General features: G+C 35.3%; 2 protein-coding genes and 1 pseudogene across 2 annotated transcripts; all 3 read right to left on the bottom strand.

Moving 5' to 3' along the window:
* Nucleotides 1-3,970: 3,970 nt before the first annotated feature.
* Nucleotides 3,971-5,368, bottom strand: LOC111409963 (GATA transcription factor 16-like). The gene is made up of 3 exons (XM_023040099.1): nucleotides 4,850-5,368; nucleotides 4,657-4,767; nucleotides 3,971-4,560 (listed from the first exon to the last, which is right to left on the bottom strand). Exons 1-3 carry the CDS (start codon nucleotides 4,865-4,867, stop codon nucleotides 4,240-4,242), a joined length of 450 nt encoding a protein of 149 aa, XP_022895867.1. The 5' UTR covers nucleotides 4,868-5,368; the 3' UTR covers nucleotides 3,971-4,239.
* A 2,777-nt stretch (nucleotides 5,369-8,145) lies between these two features.
* Nucleotides 8,146-12,948, bottom strand: LOC111409965 (annotated as a pseudogene).
* A 4,204-nt stretch (nucleotides 12,949-17,152) lies between these two features.
* LOC111409966 (importin subunit alpha-2-like) lies at nucleotides 17,153-22,575 on the bottom strand. Its single transcript, XM_023040100.1, has 10 exons — nucleotides 22,235-22,575; nucleotides 21,759-21,861; nucleotides 21,564-21,655; nucleotides 21,332-21,463; nucleotides 21,005-21,190; nucleotides 20,241-20,404; nucleotides 20,053-20,131; nucleotides 18,213-18,341; nucleotides 17,888-18,015; nucleotides 17,153-17,792 (listed from the first exon to the last, which is right to left on the bottom strand). Exons 1-10 carry the CDS (start codon nucleotides 22,448-22,450, stop codon nucleotides 17,420-17,422), a joined length of 1,602 nt encoding a protein of 533 aa, XP_022895868.1. The 5' UTR covers nucleotides 22,451-22,575; the 3' UTR covers nucleotides 17,153-17,419.
* Between the last annotated feature and the right edge of the window lie 200 nt (nucleotides 22,576-22,775).

The raw sequence follows: 22,775 nt of genomic DNA on the forward strand, positions 1-22,775 counted from the left end.
CCAATTCTCCTACTGGGCATATTATATCACTCCATTGTTATTTAAGAGTGTCTAGTATGGTCTAATACATTCTCAAATCTTTGTTGAATTATCATTTACTCTCGTAAAAACATTTCCCACTTCAAATTTCTAGTAATAAGTTCAAGTTGTAAACCATAACTCAGCTTCATAAAACCAAACATCTTTGATTAGAAAGCAATCTTGCTACATTTACACTCTTCCTTGCACCTTCCTTTACACTCTTTTTACATGACAACATTTACACTCTTGATTTTGAATTCATCTATCATATCACTGCACAGATTTCCTCTACATAGAGAGGAATGTCTACCAAGTTATCATGATTAATGTATATATAGCATTATTCATTAGAAAATGACTCAACATGAATTTGAAAAAAATTCATAATTGTGATCTGATTGTGTCAAATCTGAGAATTTACTTGATAATGAGAAAATAGGTTGGGAAAATTGAGCAATTTTGGTTGGGAACTGGGCAATTTTCCCTTTCTACGTTGTATTTTGTCCACTTCTCAATCTTGCCCCTGCAAATTTGGAAAAAACGTGGAAAAATTAAACAGAAAAAAATTGTATTTACCCCGTTACAAAAATGGATTTTGTTACTAGTCAAAACAGAATGGCCCGTGGAACCCCCCCACCCCCACCCTATTTACACGTGGCGATCATCCAAGCTATCTGAGAGTTAGTATCGATTAAATGCCGAGGTGGTTACACTAAGATCAGCCGAGGTGATTCTACCCCTGTTCATCTCTTATTACCGAACTTCCTGGAGCATCCGAGGCCCTTGGTAGCTTCAGCGGAACGTCTCCAGAATTAATTGACGCGACATGCCCATTTATTAAGCATCAGAGAAGTCAGCCTAAATTTATAAGGTAGCTGACCCCTTATCAAGAGTATGTCAATGTAATTAATATGAAGTAGAATTGACGTGGCATTAAGGGCCTCGGATCAAGCCACGTGGCTCGGATCTAATGAAGGCCTCGATGGCCTGACCATTATAAATAGACAATCCTTATATCATTTAAAAGGAGGAGTCTATGAATGGAAAAGAGAACATACTCTCTATCTTCTTCTTTTTTAACCAACGTGTTTACAGTAGAAATGTTGCAAAAAACAGGTCTACGCGTATATTGTCTTCTAACGACACCTGTTGACCATTTTCTAAGATCAACAGATTTCATTATTTACTACGTTACGATAATAATATTAAAAATACTATGCAATATGATAATTATATCCATAAATACTAACTCTAAAATTAGATCCCAAACCACAACTTGTAACTGAAATTTTTTGAATTAAGCAAACATTATGCTTGCGTTTATTGTCTCTTCCAAAATCAAAAAGAAATTCAAAAATAAAATGGGAGATATACGAACGATCAATTACAGCAGAAATCATATTGAGAATCTTTCTACCACTGCAACTATCCACCAAAATACATTTACAAGGTAATATTATGAATATATTTATGTGCTGCAATCTAAGATAGGTTGAAGAAATATGCACCTTTTCCAGATGTGTATGAATCTACATTATGGTTGTTTCAAGAATCATAATCAATTAGATATGTTGAGAACTGATACAAAAATTCAAATGATTATGTGATTTATTGCGTTGAAAAAGTGAATCTTTAGAGTATGTGTGGTAGAGATTTTAATCCAATTAACATCAATTTTTGACCGTTATTTCACTATTCCAACCGTCATTTTTGAATTCTTCTCTCACAAGTAGGACCCACTTCATTTAAAACGCTTGTTAATGTGAAAAAATCGTGATTGGTTACCATCTTTTTAGTTTCTGATTTCGTGACCACATAAGACGTTTTTTGAATTCTCAATGACTGCATATATGATTAGGTGATGTGTCGAAATTTGTAATATATGACTTACAAATTTCTTCACCGTCAAGCAAGATTCCAGAATTTTCAAGATTAAGCAAAATGTGAGATAACATACATGCGAATACATATGCTCGGACTTTTAAAAAATTAAATTTCAAAATACAATATCATGGCTACGGTACCAGGGAGGATGAAACATGTGAATAAACTACTTGATTCCATATCACAAACCAAAAAATAATTTTAGAAAAGTCCGTTAAATCAAACATACGAACGTCACATGGTATGAACATGTAATGTGCAAGTCATTAGATATGGCTATGAAACGATTTTATTTGTAGAGTGCAAACAAAGAGCGCGTTTCAAAAATGTTACTCCTTCAAGCAATTCCACCTTTCTAACCTTTAAAAATAATAATAATAAATAAAAATATCGACTATACCCCAGATTTAAAGGGTAATTCAACCCCCTAAAAAACACACGAGCATTATTAAGTCAATGGAGGATCTTATAGCATGCAAATCAATATGAGGAGATAGCCATTAGCCCACAATTTTACATATTGTTACAGAATCAGTAAACTCTGAATTGTTATTGCCTACCGAAATCAAGTAGCAAATTGGTTACCAAGCGAAGGGTAAGAACATAATCTTATCTACACGTGAAAATGATTGCAGTAGATTATATTGTCCTAAACACAACCAGAATCATTAACAATCATATTAGGCCACCTCTATCATTACAGATATATGAAATAGCCGGGTGGTGAAATAATATCCTTTTCCTAGGAAACAACCAAAAGTTAGAACTAATATAGTTATAGAAATTATATGTGAGGCCATGGATTTTTTAATTTGATTAGTATCTACGACCCCTGCCTTATTCAACACATCGTTTTGTGATAAATGGAAAAACTGGACAGAATTAAGAAAGAGTTACTACCCAGTTTTGTTTAGTGCTTCTGTTTTCCTAGTAAATTAATGTGTTCCGCATTTTCTGTTCTTTTTCTTTCTAAGATCAGGATCTCAAGGAGCCTCGGTTTCTGAAGTTAAAGATGCAGTAAAAGTTGCTTATGAAAATGGAGTAACAAGGCCGAAATTCTCACATCTATCTGTAGCCTTTTCCTTCGAAATCTGGGAACCTTGTTGGTCGACACGGGGAACTTCTCGATATGCCAATTTCAGATTATGCAACAAGAGGATCACTTGAAGTCCACTCAATTCCCATGGAAGCAAGATTGCGTTCTAGCAATGCTGTTTTGCCTTTTCTGGAAAGTACGTTAGAAAATCTTCGCAAGTTTGGTATTGCGCGAGGAGCACTAGGGACGGAGTTACTCAGAAATTGGGGTTTCGGGTTGGGTGAACTTGTAAGACATGGGCGGGACACTGTCTAAAATGGTTATAACACTGAAGCCTTATTCTGAAGAGTAGTCGGATTCTGATCAAGGTTGCATATCGTATGACTTGTAGCATGGAGAGTGAAACTTGAGAGAAAGTTGGTACTCTGTATTGCGTACAATACTTACAAGGAAAACTGGATCGAAGCTATTTAAAAGTAGTTTTTTGGTTTCGAAAGTAACTTTTAACTTTTTAAAAGCTTTATCTAACAAGCCCTTAGTATCAAATAATTATCTACATTCAATTGAAAATTTTATTCATAATAATGTTCAATACAATCTAGTGTTGTGTATTCAATATACGTAATCTCAACAGTCTTCTCTAGTTAGGAATACATCTAAACATATAATCTCGACCACGTCGTCCAAATTCCTCGAGAAAACAATGATCAATACCACAAATAAAAAAAAATAAAAAAAAAGGAAAAAGAGAAAGGAAGCAACTTCTGTATTTAGGAATGGTTTCCCTTTACACAGTGGGAAGTGTTATCATTGAATGCCCCAAGTCTGAAGTCTGAACACCAATATTTGCAAAGCACACTAAAATCCTGGTACTAGTGTAGTGTTATAGATCTTAGTAAATGACAACCTTTTCTTCTCGTCTGAACCAATTATAACAAAGCGTTGAACGACAAACAGTCGACTACATATGATATTTTCCCTGTCAAAGTAGAATGTCGTCAAAATCTTACTAAAATAAGTAACATCATATGATGTAAATTCTCATTTCATTGGGATATCAATCTGAGAAATTACATTTACCTTTTTCCTACCTACTCAAAAAAGGGAAAAGGGCCACTATCAATGGGCAAACATTCATTCCCAAAAAAACTGCGTTTTCTATCTAACATTAACATGGGCATTTCAGTTAACAAGAAAAAAATTGCAGGATCATCAAATTTTCTTGTTCAAGAACCCTACCCTTCCCTTCCCCACCCCACCTTAGGTATACATACATCCTGATATGTCTCTACATTCTTTCAAGCAAAAACAGCACCAAAAGACAGAGCCATTAAAAGCAGAGCAGCCCTTTCTACCTCACCCCATTGCCTTGGACTCCTCTGTCGCTTCATTGGTGACCTCTGCCTCTGCAAATACAACAAATTTGCTTTCGTCACATCCTTTGATTTTCCAATTTTACCCTTTTTACCACCATTCTTGGTGGAAGTGGTGGCTGCCGCTGCGGAGGCCGATGTGGTGGTGGGATATTCCGTTTTCCTCTCTCGGCCTTTTGGCCTGTCCAATCCCACAAAGGGACTCCTTTTCTTCCTCATTCTAATCCCACAAGCATTACACAGTGTCTGGAACAAAAAAAGTACGAAGACTCAAAATAAGTTTAAAATCAAACAACCCATATCAAAAAATGCTTTAAAATAATCGATGAAGGAGTAATCAACCTTTGGGCCAGAAGGACCACTCCTCCACAAAGGGGTTTTTGTGGTCTTACAATCGGCACAAAACTTTTCGATTTCAGCCTCGATTAAACCGTCAGATAACGAAGACTCTTCCTAAAATAAAAATAAACCAAAAATCTCTGTAAAAACACAGTATAATCAGTTAATATTGACAAACGAAAAATTCCAGCCACACCTTTTGGCTACAATCCATGAGTTTAGCTCTTTCTCAAAGAAGACCCGTAATGATTTCTTCTTCTTTTCTGGTGCAATTAATCCACGGATACTGAAAACTTCAAAAGGGCTAAAACCTCATCTAGGGAACAGCTTTCCTTAAATGATTATTCGATTTTCTCGAAAAAGAGTAAAAAATTGTGGGTTTATTTTGGAAGAGAATAAAAATAGGGAAAACCCATGTACCAACAAACACAATAGAATCAAGAATTATGAAGTTTTTGTTGAAACTGAGGGACCCGCATACGAAACCCTACACAGAGAACAGAATCAAGAATTAAGGAAATTTTGCTGAAAGAGTGGGAAATTGGAGAAAACCCACGTACTAAAACACGCACAACGATGAACCGAAAACCTCAGCAGTGACGTAAATGATCAGAGTTTTAGAACCGACATCATATAAATGGCGGCACCGTACAAATTGACAGTGAAGGGCCCGAATTGACACAATGCCCGCCAAAAATGTTAGGAGAGGAGCGCATGATACACGTGTCAGCTTGCATGCACGGGGCCGATTAATATTTTATGTTTTTTTGGACATATCCCATGCGGTAAAGGATTTTAGTATTTGTTTATTAGTTAAGTGGAATGTTTTGAAGAATCAAAAGTACCATTAAAGTATTCTTATTTTTAGCCTTTGGACTCCATTTTTTCAAATTATAATAAAATAAATAATTATTTAAAAAAAAATATGTGATTAAAAAAAGAAAAACTTTTAAATTTACGTGTAATATTATTTTATTAAGAAATGCGTGATTAATAAGAAAATAGAGAAAAAATAAATTTTAATTTAATGGGGGTCATATAAGAGCTTAAATTTGAATATCACAAAAACATCTGGATTACTTTGAGTCCTATATAATCTAAAAGAATAACGTTATCTATCCATTCAAATTGTACAAATAGTGTTACAGATACACGTGGCATGCATTCATCGAGCGATTTGAATTGCAAAAATTCAACTCGGCCTACAAATTTGTTAAGCTACATCTACAGTTTAATTGTTTAGGTAGCACGGTCCAATCTAAAATACCCTTGCAAAATAAAAAATAAAAAAAAATGATAACATTTTCTAAAATTAGTTGTAACCTAACCGTTTGACAGTCATTTTTTGGAAAAATTGATTTTTTGAATAGTAAATTTTTTGGAGAATGTGTGATTAAAAATAAAGAAATATTTTGAATTTACTTGAAAAATATTTTATTGAAATATATATGATTAAAAATAAGTATGAGAAAAAATTTGGAAAAATGACGACTAAATAGAGACTTAATTTGATCGACGTAAAATATAAGAAGATAAATAAATATCTAACATATAGAGCTCGTTCGACATATTTTAAATTTTAATCTTAAAACTTTACTTATTCTACATATACATTCCAAAAATATCAACTTATTTTTAGATTATATATTGCTTACAGTGACAAGAGTGGCAGAGGAGGTAGCTAATATTTTTGTATCTTGGGAATGTGCCTTCGATATTGTCAAAATGGTGACAAAGTTTCTCTGATATTGTCTCTAAAACTATTAAATTATACCCTAATTTTTGCCATTTAAGAATTTTGACACCACTATGATGTTTTAAAAATTATGACCCTTGTACTAATTTATCTACTATTGTACCCAATTTAGTGTACCAGACGCACACTTATAGTCCATTTAGAAAAGTGGCCATTAGGTTGAGTTTTCTTCGTGACTTAGTCGATCGACCTCAAATATTTAACATTCAATTCATTTAGCATTTGTCGCTCTTCTCTATATAGCAGCTTTATCTTTTACATGTCAATTCATTATTAATCTTTCGTCATTGATTTCTCGTAATGGATTTTACGAAATAAGACTTTCCCGATAAATTTTCAGCTTTGAACTTCTTCCACATCATAGTAATGCTACCTATCATCTATTCAAATTGGTCAATGGTCATGCCCTTTTAAGCACCTCCAATGTCTATTGATTTTCATTGGCGGTATACCAATTAAAAGAGTTTATGTCAATGTGGCATTGAATAAACAATCAACCTTACTTGATTTCCAGTCAGTTCTATCTACAATTCAATATTGATGCATAGATATCTTATTTTCTTAAAATAAAAACAAACTGCGTGATTCTTTATATAGCAGCTTTATCTTTTGTCTTTTACACGTCATTCATCATTAGTTTTTTATCACAGATTTCACCCCCTAGAGCATAGCCTACTGGATGACAAAAGTGAGGTAGTCTCAGCCTTGTTGGCATCTGCAGTGTGAGAGTTTAATTCCTGATATATGGAATTAGACTCTTTGTGGGCACTATTGTACAGATAAGCTACTATTCTCTGACCTGTTGGAGCACAACCCGCAATTTACCTCATTCACGATGTTTCAGGAACAGGACAGTGAAAACCCTCAAAATTAGGGTGCAACCTTTTTTTTTTTATCTCTGATTTCTCATAATAGATTTTTCGAGACAAGACTTTCACAGTAAGTTTTCGGCTTCTAACTTCTTCAACATCATAGCAATGCCACCTATCATCAACTTGAATTGGTCACGCCCTTTTAAGCATCTCCAAATGTCAATTGATTTTCATGAGCGGGATACCAATTAAAGGTTTATGTCAATGTGGCATGGAATAAACAATCAAGCCTAAATTGGTTTCCAATCAGCTCTATCTACAATTCAATATTGACACGTAGATGTCTTACTTATTGAAGAAATTTTGAGAGCATCAATTATTATATTTGTTATCATATAAATTCGAGCTTTTAAAGTCTCGAATAATCTCAATCAATAAACAAGTTTGGTGCTCCTAACCTATTTTTAAGCACCACTCCTAAACCTTACATGTAATCTGGAAAAAACCAAATTTTGACGTAATTAGTGGCAGAAAGTGATGGAGATGGTAGAAAATAGTGTCACGTAAGTTTGGAAAGGGAGTAACACCAATTACGATTACCTCATCAAGAATAAGGCAACACGTTACTCTTTGATTTTTATGGTAGTTCTGCTTGATTTTCTTTTTTCTTTTCCTCTTTACTTGTTTCAGACCTCATTGGTGGTAGTGAGAAGTGATCGTTCGAAAACAGTGCAAGACAGTATATTGTATAATAATTATACATAAGTTACCTTGTAAGAGTACTAGTGTTATCTAAAATGAGGTACATGACGTTAGAAAATAGCATTTTGAACCCCTCCCAACCCAGTGAGATTTAGACGTCATGCGACAGACTTGTCTTTTAAAGATGACAATCATAATACTTGTATTGAAACTAGAGAGAGATTGCCAAGGCACCTCAAAATAGACATGAAAGCATTCTTAACACCATGAGAAAAAGTAATAAATGGTTTCGTCAGAACTGGGTAGTCAAATCTTTGGGAGGGCCAAAATCACCCATCGGCAGGTCAAAAAACAAGGAAAAGTTTTAGGATACAAATTACACATGATAACTGACAACACATATCTTAGTTGTAAATTCTTGTCAATGGCTCGACAGACAACATACGTGCACCTTAGGCTTTCAAGTTTTGTAACCAGTGATACTAACCTTCATTTGAAACTGAATCCACCAGAAGGCACCGAGACGTCTCCCCCTCCAAACTGGAAGCCTTGTTGGGAGGCATCTCCTGGGACTGCCTCTTCGTCATCTTCCTCTAACCAATACGTCTCTAAAATCTTCACTGCCTTCTCGTAAATCTCATTATTATCGTGACTCTGCAGGTTCTCAATTTTTTCCAGCCCTTCAGCATCGTCAATCATCTGAGCAAAAAGGTTGATGTCTCCTGTATGTCCCAAGATCTTCTCAGTTTCCCCTATCTTCAAAATGTTTTCAAGTCCTTCCAAACAAACTGTGACGATTCTTGGATCTGGGCAGACAAGCAGATCACATAGCGGCTTAATACACTGTTGGCTCACAAGGTACCTGTGAGCAAAACCAAAAACAAGTGCTGTTACGAACAAGTAAAATACTAATGCATCTTGAAATATTAAGATACTAAGGGAAAATTGACTACACACTTAATTTGTTCGTGAGTGCCACCAGATGTTGCATTTGATATTGCCCAGGCAGCCTCCTTTTTCACATCAAATTCTGCATTTAGAAGCAACTGAACCAGAGGGCTGATAATGCCGGTCTCAATCACAGCCTGCAGAGTAACAAAAATGTGTCACCCACAGCTCAGGGTTGATATTAAGAACAAGAAACAACACACAAGGACTCCTTTTCTGTTCCCTTTGAATTTGAAGTCAGCCACATGAATCCAGAAAAGGTTTCGCAGAAGCATAAACAAATCAAATTGATATATTTCTCAATACAAAGTCTGAAAGCTAGAATCAAATTTACCTGGATTTGCTCCTTATTTCCAGCTGTGATGTTTGAAATAGTCCAGCAAGCTTCCTTTTTAATGCTCTTCTTATGGCTACCATTCAAGAGGTTCAGAAGACATGGTAGTGCATTGTAGCTGATGATATACTGTAAAAATACAAGACTGCTCAACCATTGCAGGCTACAACCAATCAAAATTACTGTGCGCAATGATCTACAAGGATCAGCTGGGACTTGACAAGAAAACAAAATTTCAAGCAGAAAGCAGGCACACTACAGGACATGACATTGTCATTTGAGTGCATATCATATGAACTGCAATTCAACAGAAGTATAACTTTTGCACAGAAGGACCTTTTATAGTTTTATAACAAAACAAAACTATTGATGCGGCTAAAGTTCATCTTATATAAGGAGCATTACTGATTGGAACAATTGAACAACTAAATGCCTAGTTTCCTGATGCCCTTGGCCAAATTTCAAACATCAATAAATTTCACCGCTCCAGAATTCCTCCTCATTAGCAAATAACTACTCCACTTTTAAAATTGATTAGTTTTTCCCCCAATATTCCAAACAAATTACTATACCCTAAAAAGTCTCTTCTAACAAAAAATAACCTTGCCACTACCCTTCAATGCTCTTGCTGTTGTCATTGTCACCTCCGCAAGTACCATCACATCACGTGCACTGCTACCTAAAAATTCGAGTTTTGTTCGTGCCTACCAAAAAATAACTACACTGAACTTGCTAACACTACATGCTAATCAATAGCAACAAGAAAGAAGGTTGTGCTCCTCTTTAATTGTGTTCAGAGTTCAAACAATCCCAAACTTCTTTCTCTTAGTTTATCCCCTAAAGCTGTAATCATTTTGTCTCGCAACTTGTTTTATCAAGCTACCTTATCTTCTTCAATTACCATTCCGTAGTTACTCTCTTTCTCGTGAAATGATACAGGCATCCACCAGCAGCTTACCACATAATATGTTTAGAAGCTTACAAGCACGACCAAACAGTAACACTGCCTCATGAATACAGATTTGTTTAGGAAGTTGTTTCATGAAATTCAGGATTTCCAGCTTTCCTTCTAAAGCTGTAATCCTTCCAACATAGAAAACCAACCAATTTTCTACACATTAGATTCGAAAACTGTTTCAATATCCATGGCAATGCATTTTTTTAGTTGAAACTCAAATATGTTGAATAACTATACCCAGAAAGTATTCAAAAGTCAGCACTTTTCACCCTGCTTGTGAGAATTCAGACACAAACCCAAAAGCAAAGAACAACAAAAAGCAAGATCAGACAATCAATGTAAGATGCAGGGTATGAACGGTCTTCCGCACCATAGTCCTTATCGAGGGCTATTAGAAGATCGACCTCTATAATTAATGTGTTCATAACTTAATGCCTAGTAAACACAATATTATATATATTGTTCTGATTCTCTTTAACAGAACTTTTGCTTTATATATTGTTTTATTTCTGTTCGATTTATATTTTTTCTCATAAATTGTTTGTTTTGCTCCAACAAAAATAATCTTCACACTACTTTTTATGACGAGTTCCAGCATTTTTCAAACAGAAACCCCACAAGGGGAGATCAAAATGATTGGAATGGATTGTACCTGAGTTTGTATATCATCTCCAGTGACAATGTTCCCAACTGTCCGAAGGGCAGGGATAAGAACAGAAGGAGACGGGTGACTGAAACAGCACAATCACTTTCGTGAGATGCAAGCTAAAGAAAAAGTTAAACTTCTGTATGAAGAAAATCGATCCAAACACTAAATATAAATAAAACAAAAATACTCACAGCAACAACTCAACTAAACGAGGACATACTCCAGAGTCAATCACAGCTTGGATTTTATCATTTGTGCCATCAGAAAGATATGATAGTGCCCAACAAGCATCAGTCAAAACTTCTTCATCACTCGAGTGTATAAGCTGCTGAAGAATTGGAAGAGCAGGTCTTGTCTGTAAAATTAAGATCACATCGTCACCACGCATGCTCTCTGTCAGGGTTCATGACCAAAATTTCGATCTTTAGAACAGAAAATTTAATATACATTTGGATCTCACAAACAGAGTTCACCGTTTGACCATGGAATTATATAGGTATAGCATAAGTTGTCAAACTGTGCACCAATTCAAAGTAGAATCCATGGCTCAAAATCAAGAGTAAAAAAAGAAAAAATCTGACAAAACCATATCTGTGAATAAAACGCATAAATTTAATGAATAATCTTATGGTAGTGGCCACACTACCACCTAGACAGGTGCTAAACACCAATGGTGCCACTACCACCTAGACAGGTGCTAAACACCAATGGTGCCACTACCACCTAGACAGGTGCTAAACACCAATGGTGCCACTACCACCTAGACAGGTGCTAAACACCAATGGTGCCACTACCACCTAGACAGGTGCTAAACACCAATGGTGCCACTACCACCTAGACAGGTGCTAAACACCAATGGTGCCACTACCACCTGTCTATAACATATATACCTGTTCTCGGACATCGTCACTTGCAGAACCAAGAAGTTTCACAAAAATTGGGACAGCTCCATGATCAATAACCACCTTAGTGTGCTCAGATGTCCCAGAAGCAATATTTGTGAGGGCCCAAGCTGCTTCAAACTAGAGAAATTTTAAACAAACAAGAGGTCAGTAAGTATTGGAGAACCCTAATGAGCTGGCAAAAAATACATTAGTGACGAATAAGATGGTATTATTAGACCTGAAGCTGTGGAACATCTTCCCTCGTGAGAAATTCAACTAAGCGAGGAACAACACCAGCTTGAATGACCTCCTGGATTGGAGGACTCCGTTCTGGCATAGAGCATTAATTGCAGAACAATATGAATTTCAATAACTAAGACGACAGGAAAAGAAAAGTTGAATTATAACAAGTTCTGGAAGACCCAATGGTAACCTATAGAAAGCAATTTTCGAAATTGGGTAGTCGCCTCTAGCTGTCTACTAGAATCATCTGTCCAGACAGCGGCAACCATTCCCGGCAAATTTTCTAACTGCACCTACACTCACAAAATACATCAACACCAGAAGCTCAGTCTTGTGTCTCTGGAAAATACGTTTACCTCATTTTATAATAAAATTTCCATTTCAAGCATCAAACAAATTACTCAACAAATTAAAATCATCGATGCACACAAATTGAGATTAGAAACCATTAAAAGAAATGAAGAGCAACATAAATCCTATAAACCATGAAAGTTACAATAAAGTACCCAATGAAACTGCAAAACCCTAGCATCCATTGACCACCCATAAAATTTATTAACCATTCAATTCCAATAATCGGATCACAAAAAATATAACAAAAATGAATCCATAAAATTTAAATCGACGACAAATCATCAATTTCAAAGTAGTTTTGAACCGATATACCTTTTTATCGATGCCAGTGGTGGCTTCGACAGGAATAGGGAACTGCTGGTTTCCTTGGAGTCCTTCACGACGCTTCTTCTGTAGGCTTTCCTCTCTCCGGTTCTTGCGTATCTCCACCATGTTGTCCTCTCTCCTCCGCCGTCCCTCCTCCGCATCGACCGCCACCTTGTACCTGTTGCGGCGGACCTCCACCTTGGCGTTGGGCCTCAGTGACATCTTGAGCCTGTATATATGGGTAGAAAAGCGAGAATGTAAATCTGTGAATTTGGGGAAAATGAATGGCGGAGGAGGGTTTTGCTAGTAAGTTCAATTTGAATGGGGAGTGGAGTGAAGGGCGTCACATTGAAAGGAGGTTTTATATAGGGGTTTTGTGGTGCGTTGAGTTAGGAAATGGGGCATGGATCAACAAATATTTACGAAAATGGGACTCTAGTTCGAATTTGAAGATGAGGGAAAACCCGAATTGCAATAACGGATTAAACTGGACTCAAGTATCTATACTGGGCTCTCAGAGCTTAATCGTATTAAAGTCCAGGCCCGATTTTCTTTGGGCCCGAATGGACATACTTAGGCTCATTAGGTCAACATTTTCTAAAGAGAAAATTTCATATATAAAAAATTAGGGACCTATTTGGTAGTTATTCATATAATCAATTTTTTGATCGTTATAGAGAAAACTGATCCACCTGTGAGTGAAGAAATCAAAAGTGACGGTTCACCATTTTAGAAAAAAGGGTCAAAAAATAATTTTTTTGGCTTGAAAAATCAGAACTAAATAGGGTCTAAGTATGACCAATTTTAAAACTAAAAGATAAGGTTTAGAACTTCCAAAATAAAATATTAATTAAATTTTATTTATGAAATAATTAATTAAATATATTAAGGTCACAATATTACACTATTTGTTCACAAATTATCTAATTAATTGATCACAAATTATTTTTTGATCACGAATAAAAAATTTTGTAGATCACAAATTATTTCACGATTATAAATCAAAAATTTTATAAGTTACAATTTATTTATCGATCACAAATCAAGACATTTATAGGTCACAATTTATTTTATCGACCACAAATTTTATAAGTCAATACTAAAATTTTTAGGTTACATATTATTTATTAATCACAAATTATTGATCACATATTATTTATTAGTCACAATATCAAATAATTGATCACATATCATTTATTAATTACAAATTAATCAATTTATTGGTTACAATCAATCAAATAATTAGTCACAAACACTACGACACAATGTAAAAAATAATATAAAAGATATTATACATGTAGCATGATTGTGAAATCTAAAGGAATAAATGAATTTTATCTTTAATCAATTTAAGCCCCCGTTTGATCTTCATTATATTAAATTCTATTACATTTCATTTTTCTCTCTTCTATTTTCAACCACACAATCTTCCATAAAATAATATTATACGTAAATTAAAAACTTTTCATTCTTTTTCAACCAATCATTTTTCAAAAAAGCACTATTCCCCTCATTAATTTTTCTACGTAATGGGAATCCAACAGGGGCTAAATTCCTTTCCTCCAATAATTTTATTGATTAAATCCACGCCATATATGTCACCACAGTATGATTGATTGACAAAATACAGAGCTAATTTCATTACAAGCATAGGCAATGTAAATAACAAACAAAACTCAAGGTCTTATCATATGAACAGTGAGGCATTAATAGTAATATTCTTCTTTTTATCAGGAAGATTAATTAATTAATATCCTGCATATCATCATACCACTTCCACTTGATTCCTGAGTGAAGCAATGCTGTTGTCTGAAAATTGCTACTCTTGAGGTGCCGCACAAAAACCCTACTTTTTTCTTTTTGACAAAATTCCATAAACTTTATTTAGGGTTTCTATTTTCTTCTATTTAGGATAAGATTAAGCCATGTTTGAAGTCTATTATTTTAAATTATAATGAATGAGATAGTAATTTTTTGAAGAATGTATGATTAAATATAAAAGAAAAACTTTTAAATTTACGTGTAATATTATTTTATTAAGAAATGCGTGATTAATAAGAAAATAGAGAAAAAATAAATTTTAATTTAATGGGGGTCATATAAGAGCTTAAATTTGAATATCACAAAAACATCTGGATTACTTTGAGTCCTATATAATCTAAAAGAATAACGTTATCTATCCATTCAAATTGTACAAATAGTGTTACAGATACACGTGGCATGCATTCATCGAGCGATTTGAATTGCAAAAATTCAACTCGGCCTACAAATTTGTTAAGCTACATCTACAGTTTAATTGTTTAGGTAGCACGGTCCAATCTAAAATACCCTTGCAAAATAAAAAATAAAAAAAAATGATAACATTTTCTAAAATTAGTTGTAACCTAACCGTTTGACAGTCATTTTTTGGAAAAATTGATTTTTTGAATAGTAAATTTTTTGGAGAATGTGTGATTAAAAATAAAGAAATATTTTGAATTTACTTGAAAAATATTTTATTGAAATATATATGATTAAAAATAAGTATGAGAAAAAATTTGGAAAAATGACGACTAAATAGAGACTTAATTTGATCGACGTAAAATATAAGAAGATAAATAAATATCTAACATATAGAGCTCGTTCGACATATTTTAAATTTTAATCTTAAAACTTTACTTATTCTACATATACATTCCAAAAATATCAACTTATTTTTAGATTATATATTGCTTACAGTGACAAGAGTGGCAGAGGAGGTAGCTAATATTTTTGTATCTTGGGAATGTGCCTTCGATATTGTCAAAATGGTGACAAAGTTTCTCTGATATTGTCTCTAAAACTATTAAATTATACCCTAATTTTTGCCATTTAAGAATTTTGACACCACTATGATGTTTTAAAAATTATGACCCTTGTACTAATTTATCTACTATTGTACCCAATTTAGTGTACCAGACGCACACTTATAGTCCATTTAGAAAAGTGGCCATTAGGTTGAGTTTTCTTCGTGACTTAGTCGATCGACCTCAAATATTTAACATTCAATTCATTTAGCATTTGTCGCTCTTCTCTATATAGCAGCTTTATCTTTTACATGTCAATTCATTATTAATCTTTCGTCATTGATTTCTCGTAATGGATTTTACGAAATAAGACTTTCCCGATAAATTTTCAGCTTTGAACTTCTTCCACATCATAGTAATGCTACCTATCATCTATTCAAATTGGTCAATGGTCATGCCCTTTTAAGCACCTCCAATGTCTATTGATTTTCATTGGCGGTATACCAATTAAAAGAGTTTATGTCAATGTGGCATTGAATAAACAATCAACCTTACTTGATTTCCAGTCAGTTCTATCTACAATTCAATATTGATGCATAGATATCTTATTTTCTTAAAATAAAAACAAACTGCGTGATTCTTTATATAGCAGCTTTATCTTTTGTCTTTTACACGTCATTCATCATTAGTTTTTTATCACAGATTTCACCCCCTAGAGCATAGCCTACTGGATGACAAAAGTGAGGTAGTCTCAGCCTTGTTGGCATCTGCAGTGTGAGAGTTTAATTCCTGATATATGGAATTAGACTCTTTGTGGGCACTATTGTACAGATAAGCTACTATTCTCTGACCTGTTGGAGCACAACCCGCAATTTACCTCATTCACGATGTTTCAGGAACAGGACAGTGAAAACCCTCAAAATTAGGGTGCAACCTTTTTTTTTTTATCTCTGATTTCTCATAATAGATTTTTCGAGACAAGACTTTCACAGTAAGTTTTCGGCTTCTAACTTCTTCAACATCATAGCAATGCCACCTATCATCAACTTGAATTGGTCACGCCCTTTTAAGCATCTCCAAATGTCAATTGATTTTCATGAGCGGGATACCAATTAAAGGTTTATGTCAATGTGGCATGGAATAAACAATCAAGCCTAAATTGGTTTCCAATCAGCTCTATCTACAATTCAATATTGACACGTAGATGTCTTACTTATTGAAGAAATTTTGAGAGCATCAATTATTATATTTGTTATCATATAAATTCGAGCTTTTAAAGTCTCGAATAATCTCAATCAATAAAGAAGTTTGGTGCTCCTAACCTATTGTTAAGCACCACTCCTAAACCTTACATGTAATCTGGAAAAAACCAAATTTTGACATAATTAGTGGCAGAAAGTGATGGAGATGGTAGAAAATAGTGTCACGTAAGTTTGGAAAGGGAGTAACACCAATTACGATTACCTCATCAAGAATAAGGCAACACGTTACTCTTTGATTTTTATGGTAGTTCTGCTTGATTTTCTTTTTTCTTTTCCTCTTTACTTGTTTCAGACCTCATTGGTGGTAGTGAGAAGTGATCGTTCGAAAACAGTGCAAGACAGTATATTGTATAATAATTATACATAAGTTACCTTGTAAGAGTACTAGTGTTATCTAAAATGAGGTACATGACGTTAGAAAATAGCATTTTGAACCCCTCCCAACCCAGTGAGATTTAGACGTCATGCGACAGACTTGTCTTTTAAAGATGACAATCATAATACTTGTATTGAAACTAGAGAGAGATTGCCAAGGCACCTCAAAATAGACATGAAAGCATTCTTAACACCATGAGAAAAAGTAATAAATGGTTTCGTCAGAACTGGGTAGTCAAATCTTTGGGAGGGCCAAAATCACCCATCGGCAGGTCAAAAAACAAGGAAAAGTTTTAGGATACAAATTACACATGATAACTGACAACACATATCTTAGTTGTAAATTCTTGTCAATGGCTCGACAGACAACATACGTGCACCTTAGGCTTTCAAGTTTTGTAACCAGTGATACTAACCTTCATTTGAAACTGAATCCACCAGAAGGCACCGAGACGTCTCCCCCTCCAAACTGGAAGCCTTGTTGGGAGGCATCTCCTGGGACTGCCTCTTCGTCATCTTCCTCTAACCAATACGTCTCTAAAATCTTCACTGCCTTCTCGTAAATCTCATTATTATCGTGACTCTGCAGGTTCTCAATTTTTTCCAGCCCTTCAGCATCGTCAATCATCTGAGCAAAAAGGTTGATGTCTCCTGTATGTCCCAAGATCTTCTCAGTTTCCCCTATCTTCAAAATGTTTTCAAGTCCTTCCAAACAAACTGTGACGATTCTTGGATCTGGGCAGACAAGCAGATCACATAGCGGCTTAATACACTGTTGGCTCACAAGGTACCTGTGAGCAAAACCAAAAACAAGTGCTGTTACGAACAAGTAAAATACTAATGCATCTTGAAATATTAAGATACTAAGGGAAAATTGACTACACACTTAATTTGTTCGTGAGTGCCACCAGATGTTGCATTTGATATTGCCCAGGCAGCCTCCTTTTTCACATCAAATTCTGCATTTAGAAGCAACTGAACCAGAGGGCTGATAATGCCGGTCTCAATCACAGCCTGCAGAGTAACAAAAATGTGTCACCCACAGCTCAGGGTTGATATTAAGAACAAGAAACAACACACAAGGACTCCTTTTCTGTTCCCTTTGAATTTGAAGTCAGCCACATGAATCCAGAAAAGGTTTCGCAGAAGCATAAACAAATCAAATTGATATATTTCTCAATACAAAGTCTGAAAGCTAGAATCAAATTTACCTGGATTTGCTCCTTATTTCCAGCTGTGATGTTTGAAATAGTCCAGCAAGCTTCCTTTTTAATGCTCTTCTTATGGCTACCATTCAAGAGGTTCAGAAGACATGGTAGTGCATTGTAGCTGATGATATACTGTAAAAATACAAGACTGCTCAACCATTGCAGGTTACAACCAATCAAAATTACTGTGCGCAATGATCTACAAGGATCAGCTGGGACTTGACAAGAAAACAAAATTTCAAGCAGAAAGCAGGCACACTACAGGACATGACATTGTCATTTGAGTGCATATCATATGAACTGCAATTCAACAGAAGTATAACTTTTGCACAGAAGGACCTTTTATAGTTTTATAACAAAACAAAACTATTGATGCGGCTAAAGTTCATCTTATATAAGGAGCATTACTGATTGGAACAATTGAACAACTAAATGCCTAGTTTCCTGATGCCCTTGGCCAAATTTCAAACATCAATAAATTTCACCGCTCCAGAATTCCTCCTCATTAGCAAATAACTACTCCACTTTTAAAATTGATTAGTTTTTCCCCCAATATTCCAAACAAATTACTATACCCTAAAAAGTCTCTTCTAACAAAAAATAACCTTGCCACTACCCTTCAATGCTCTTGCTGTTGTCATTGTCACCTCCGCAAGTACCATCACATCACGTGCACTGCTACCTAAAAATTCGAGTTTTGTTCGTGCCTACCAAAAAATAACTACACTGAACTTGCTAACACTACATGCTAATCAATAGCAACAAGAAAGAAGGTTGTGCTCCTCTTTAATTGTGTTCAGAGTTCAAACAATCCCAAACTTCTTTCTCTTAGTTTATCCCCTAAAGCTGTAATCATTTTGTCTCGCAACTTGTTTTATCAAGCTACCTTATCTTCTTCAATTACCATTCCGTAGTTACTCTCTTTCTCGTGAAATGATACAGGCATCCACCAGCAGCTTACCACATAATATGTTTAGAAGCTTACAAGCACGACCAAACAGTAACACTGCCTCATGAATACAGATTTGTTTAGGAAGTTGTTTCATGAAATTCAGGATTTCCAGCTTTCCTTCTAAAGCTGTAATCCTTCCAACATAGAAAACCAACCAATTTTCTACACATTAGATTCGAAAACTGTTTCAATATCCATGGCAATGCATTTTTTTAGTTGAAACTCAAATATGTTGAATAATCATAATATGTTTAGAAGCTTACAAGCACGACCAAACAGTAACACTGCCTCATGAATACAGATTTGTTTAGGAAGTTGTTTCATGAAATTCAGGATTTCCAGCTTTCCTTCTAAAGCTGTAATCCTTCCAACATAGAAAACCAACCAATTTTCTACACATTAGATTCGAAAACTGTTTCAATATCCATGGCAATGCATTTTTTTAGTTGAAACTCAAATATGTTGAATAACTATACCCAGAAAGTATTCAAAAGTCAGCACTTTTCACCCTGCTTGTGAGAATTCAGACACAAACCCAAAAGCAAAGAACAACAAAAAGCAAGATCAGACAATCAATGTAAGATGCAGGGTATGAACGGTCTTCCGCACCATAGTCCTTATCGAGGGCTATTAGAAGATCGACCTCTATAATTAATGTGTTCATAACTTAATGCCTAGTAAACACAACATTATATATATTGTTCTGATTCTCTTTAACAGAACTTTTGCTTTATATATTGTTTTATTTCTGTTCGATTTATATTTTTTCTCATAAATTGTTTGTTTTGCTCCAACAAAAATAATCTTCACACTACTTTTTATGACGAGTTCCAGCATTTTTCAAACAGAAACCCCACAAGGGGAGATCAAAATGATTGGAATGGATTGTACCTGAGTTTGTATATCATCTCCAGTGACAATGTTCCCAACTGTCCGAAGGGCAGGGATAAGAACAGAAGGAGACGGGTGACTGAAACAGCACAATCACTTTCGTGAGATGCAAGCTAAAGAAAAAGTTAAACTTCTGTATGAAGAAAATCGATCCAAACACTAAATATAAATAAAACAAAAATACTCACAGCAACAACTCAACTAAACGAGGACATACTCCAGAGTCAATCACAGCTTGGATTTTATCATTTGTGCCATCAGAAAGATATGATAGTGCCCAACAAGCATCAGTCAAAACTTCTTCATCACTCGAGTGTATAAGCTGCTGAAGAATTGGAAGAGCAGGTCTTGTCTGTAAAATTAAGATCACATCGTCACCACGCATGCTCTCTGTCAGGGTTCATGACCAAAATTTCGATCTTTAGAACAGAAAATTTAATATACATTTGGATCTCACAAACAGAGTTCACCGTTTGACCATGGAATTATATAGGTATAGCATAAGTTGTCAAACTGTGCACCAATTCAAAGTAGAATCCATGGCTCAAAATCAAGAGTAAAAAAAGAAAAAATCTGACAAAACCATATCTGTGAATAAAACGCATAAATTTAATGAATAATCTTATGGTAGTGGCCACACTACCACCTAGACAGGTGCTAAACACCAATGGTGCCACTACCACCTAGACAGGTGCTAAACACCAATGGTGCTACATATCATGGATTTGATGGCGGACTTAAAAAGCCACCAACAGATGCTTTACGCCCAATCATTCCGTTACTCAAATTTAATAGATTGTGATACGATTACAATGTGTAAAAGCGGCTAGAACAAGTTTGAATACTATGATATCTCAAAAATATAATAAATGCTCGACCTAGCATTTGTAAATATGAAGAATTTCCATATATATGTAAGAACAGATAACCATTAAAGACATAAGATACTTGCCTGTTCAAAAGCAGGCTGTGGTTTGCCTCTGCAGAAATTCGAAAGGGTCCAGGTGGCATTCCTGAGCATAGATAACTTTGTATGTTCATTCAGCTGACCTAGCAAAGGAGCCAAGGCTCCATGCCCAAGCACAAGATCTCGACATTTAGGGGAATCACCAGCTACATTTCCTAAGGCCCATACAGCCTAAACAACCAAAGCAGAAGAGAAAATCTAGTGACTCCATGTAAAATTCAACAATATATGACACAACATATTAACAAAATCCAAACAAAATGACAGAAGAACAGAACTATGAGGCTACAACTAAGTCTATAACATATATACCTGTTCTCGGACATCGTCACTTGCAGAACCAAGAAGTTTCACAAAAATTGGGACAGCTCCATGATCAATAACCACCTTAGTGTGCTCAGATGTCCCAGAAGCAATATTTGTGAGGGCCCAAGCTGCTTCAAACTAGAGAAATTTTAAACAAACAAGAGGTCAGTAAGTATTGGAGAACCCTAATGAGCTGGCAAAAAATACATTAGTGACGAATAAGATGGTATTATTAGACCTGAAGCTGTGGAACATCTTCCCTCGTGAGAAATTCAACTAAGCGAGGAACAACACCAGCTTGAATGACCTCCTGGATTGGAGGACTCCGTTCTGGCATAGAGCATTAATTGCAGAACAATATGAATTTCAATAACTAAGACGACAGGAAAAGAAAAGTTGAATTATAACAAGTTCTGGAAGACCCAATGGTAACCTATAGAAAGCAATTTTCGAAATTGGGTAGTCGCCTCTAGCTGTCTACTAGAATCATCTGTCCAGACAGCGGCAACCATTCCCGGCAAATTTTCTAACTGCACCTACACTCACAAAATACATCAACACCAGAAGCTCAGTCTTGTGTCTCTGGAAAATACGTTTACCTCATTTTATAATAAAATTTCCATTTCAAGCATCAAACAAATTACTCAACAAATTAAAATCATCGATGCACACAAATTGAGATTAGAAACCATTAAAAGAAATGAAGAGCAACATAAATCCTATAAACCATGAAAGTTACAATAAAGTACCCAATGAAACTGCAAAACCCTAGCATCCATTGACCACCCATAAAATTTATTAACCATTCAATTCCAATAATCGGATCACAAAAAATATAACAAAAATGAATCCATAAAATTTAAATCGACGACAAATCATCAATTTCAAAGTAGTTTTGAACCGATATACCTTTTTATCGATGCCAGTGGTGGCTTCGACAGGAATAGGGAACTGCTGGTTTCCTTGGAGTCCTTCACGACGCTTCTTCTGTAGGCTTTCCTCTCTCCGGTTCTTGCGTATCTCCACCATGTTGTCCTCTCTCCTCCGCCGTCCCTCCTCCGCATCGACCGCCACCTTGTACCTGTTGCGGCGGACCTCCACCTTGGCGTTGGGCCTCAGTGACATCTTGAGCCTGTATATATGGGTAGAAAAGCGAGAATGTAAATCTGTGAATTTGGGGAAAATGAATGGCGGAGGAGGGTTTTGCTAGTAAGTTCAATTTGAATGGGGAGTGGAGTGAAGGGCGTCACATTGAAAGGAGGTTTTATATAGGGGTTTTGTGGTGCGTTGAGTTAGGAAATGGGGCATGGATCAACAAATATTTACGAAAATGGGACTCAGTTCGAATTTGAAGATGAGGGAAAACCCGAATTGCAATAACGGATTAAACTGGACTCAAGTATCTATACTGGGCTCTCAGAGCTTAATCGTATTAAAGTCCAGGCCCGAT

This window comes from Olea europaea, chromosome 15 (genome assembly GCF_002742605.1).
Source record: "Olea europaea var. sylvestris chromosome 15, O_europaea_v1, whole genome shotgun sequence".
Lineage (NCBI taxonomy): Eukaryota > Viridiplantae > Streptophyta > Magnoliopsida > Lamiales > Oleaceae > Olea > Olea europaea.

Coding starts and splice junctions, on each gene's coding strand:
- LOC111409963 (XM_023040099.1), bottom strand. Junction 4,561..4,656: donor GTGGTCCTTCTGGCCCAAAG/GTTGATTACTCC, acceptor TTTTTGTTCCAG/ACACTGTGTAATGCTTGTGG.
- LOC111409966 (XM_023040100.1), bottom strand. CDS start 22,450: ATGTCACTGAGGCCCAACGCCAAGGTGGAGGTCCGCCGCAACAGGTAC. Junction 21,862..22,234: donor CCACTGGCATCGATAAAAAG/GTATATCGGTTC, acceptor TTGTGAGTGTAG/GTGCAGTTAGAAAATTTGCC. Junction 20,405..21,004: donor CACAGCCTGCTTTTGAACAG/GCAAGTATCTTA, acceptor TTAATTTTACAG/ACAAGACCTGCTCTTCCAAT.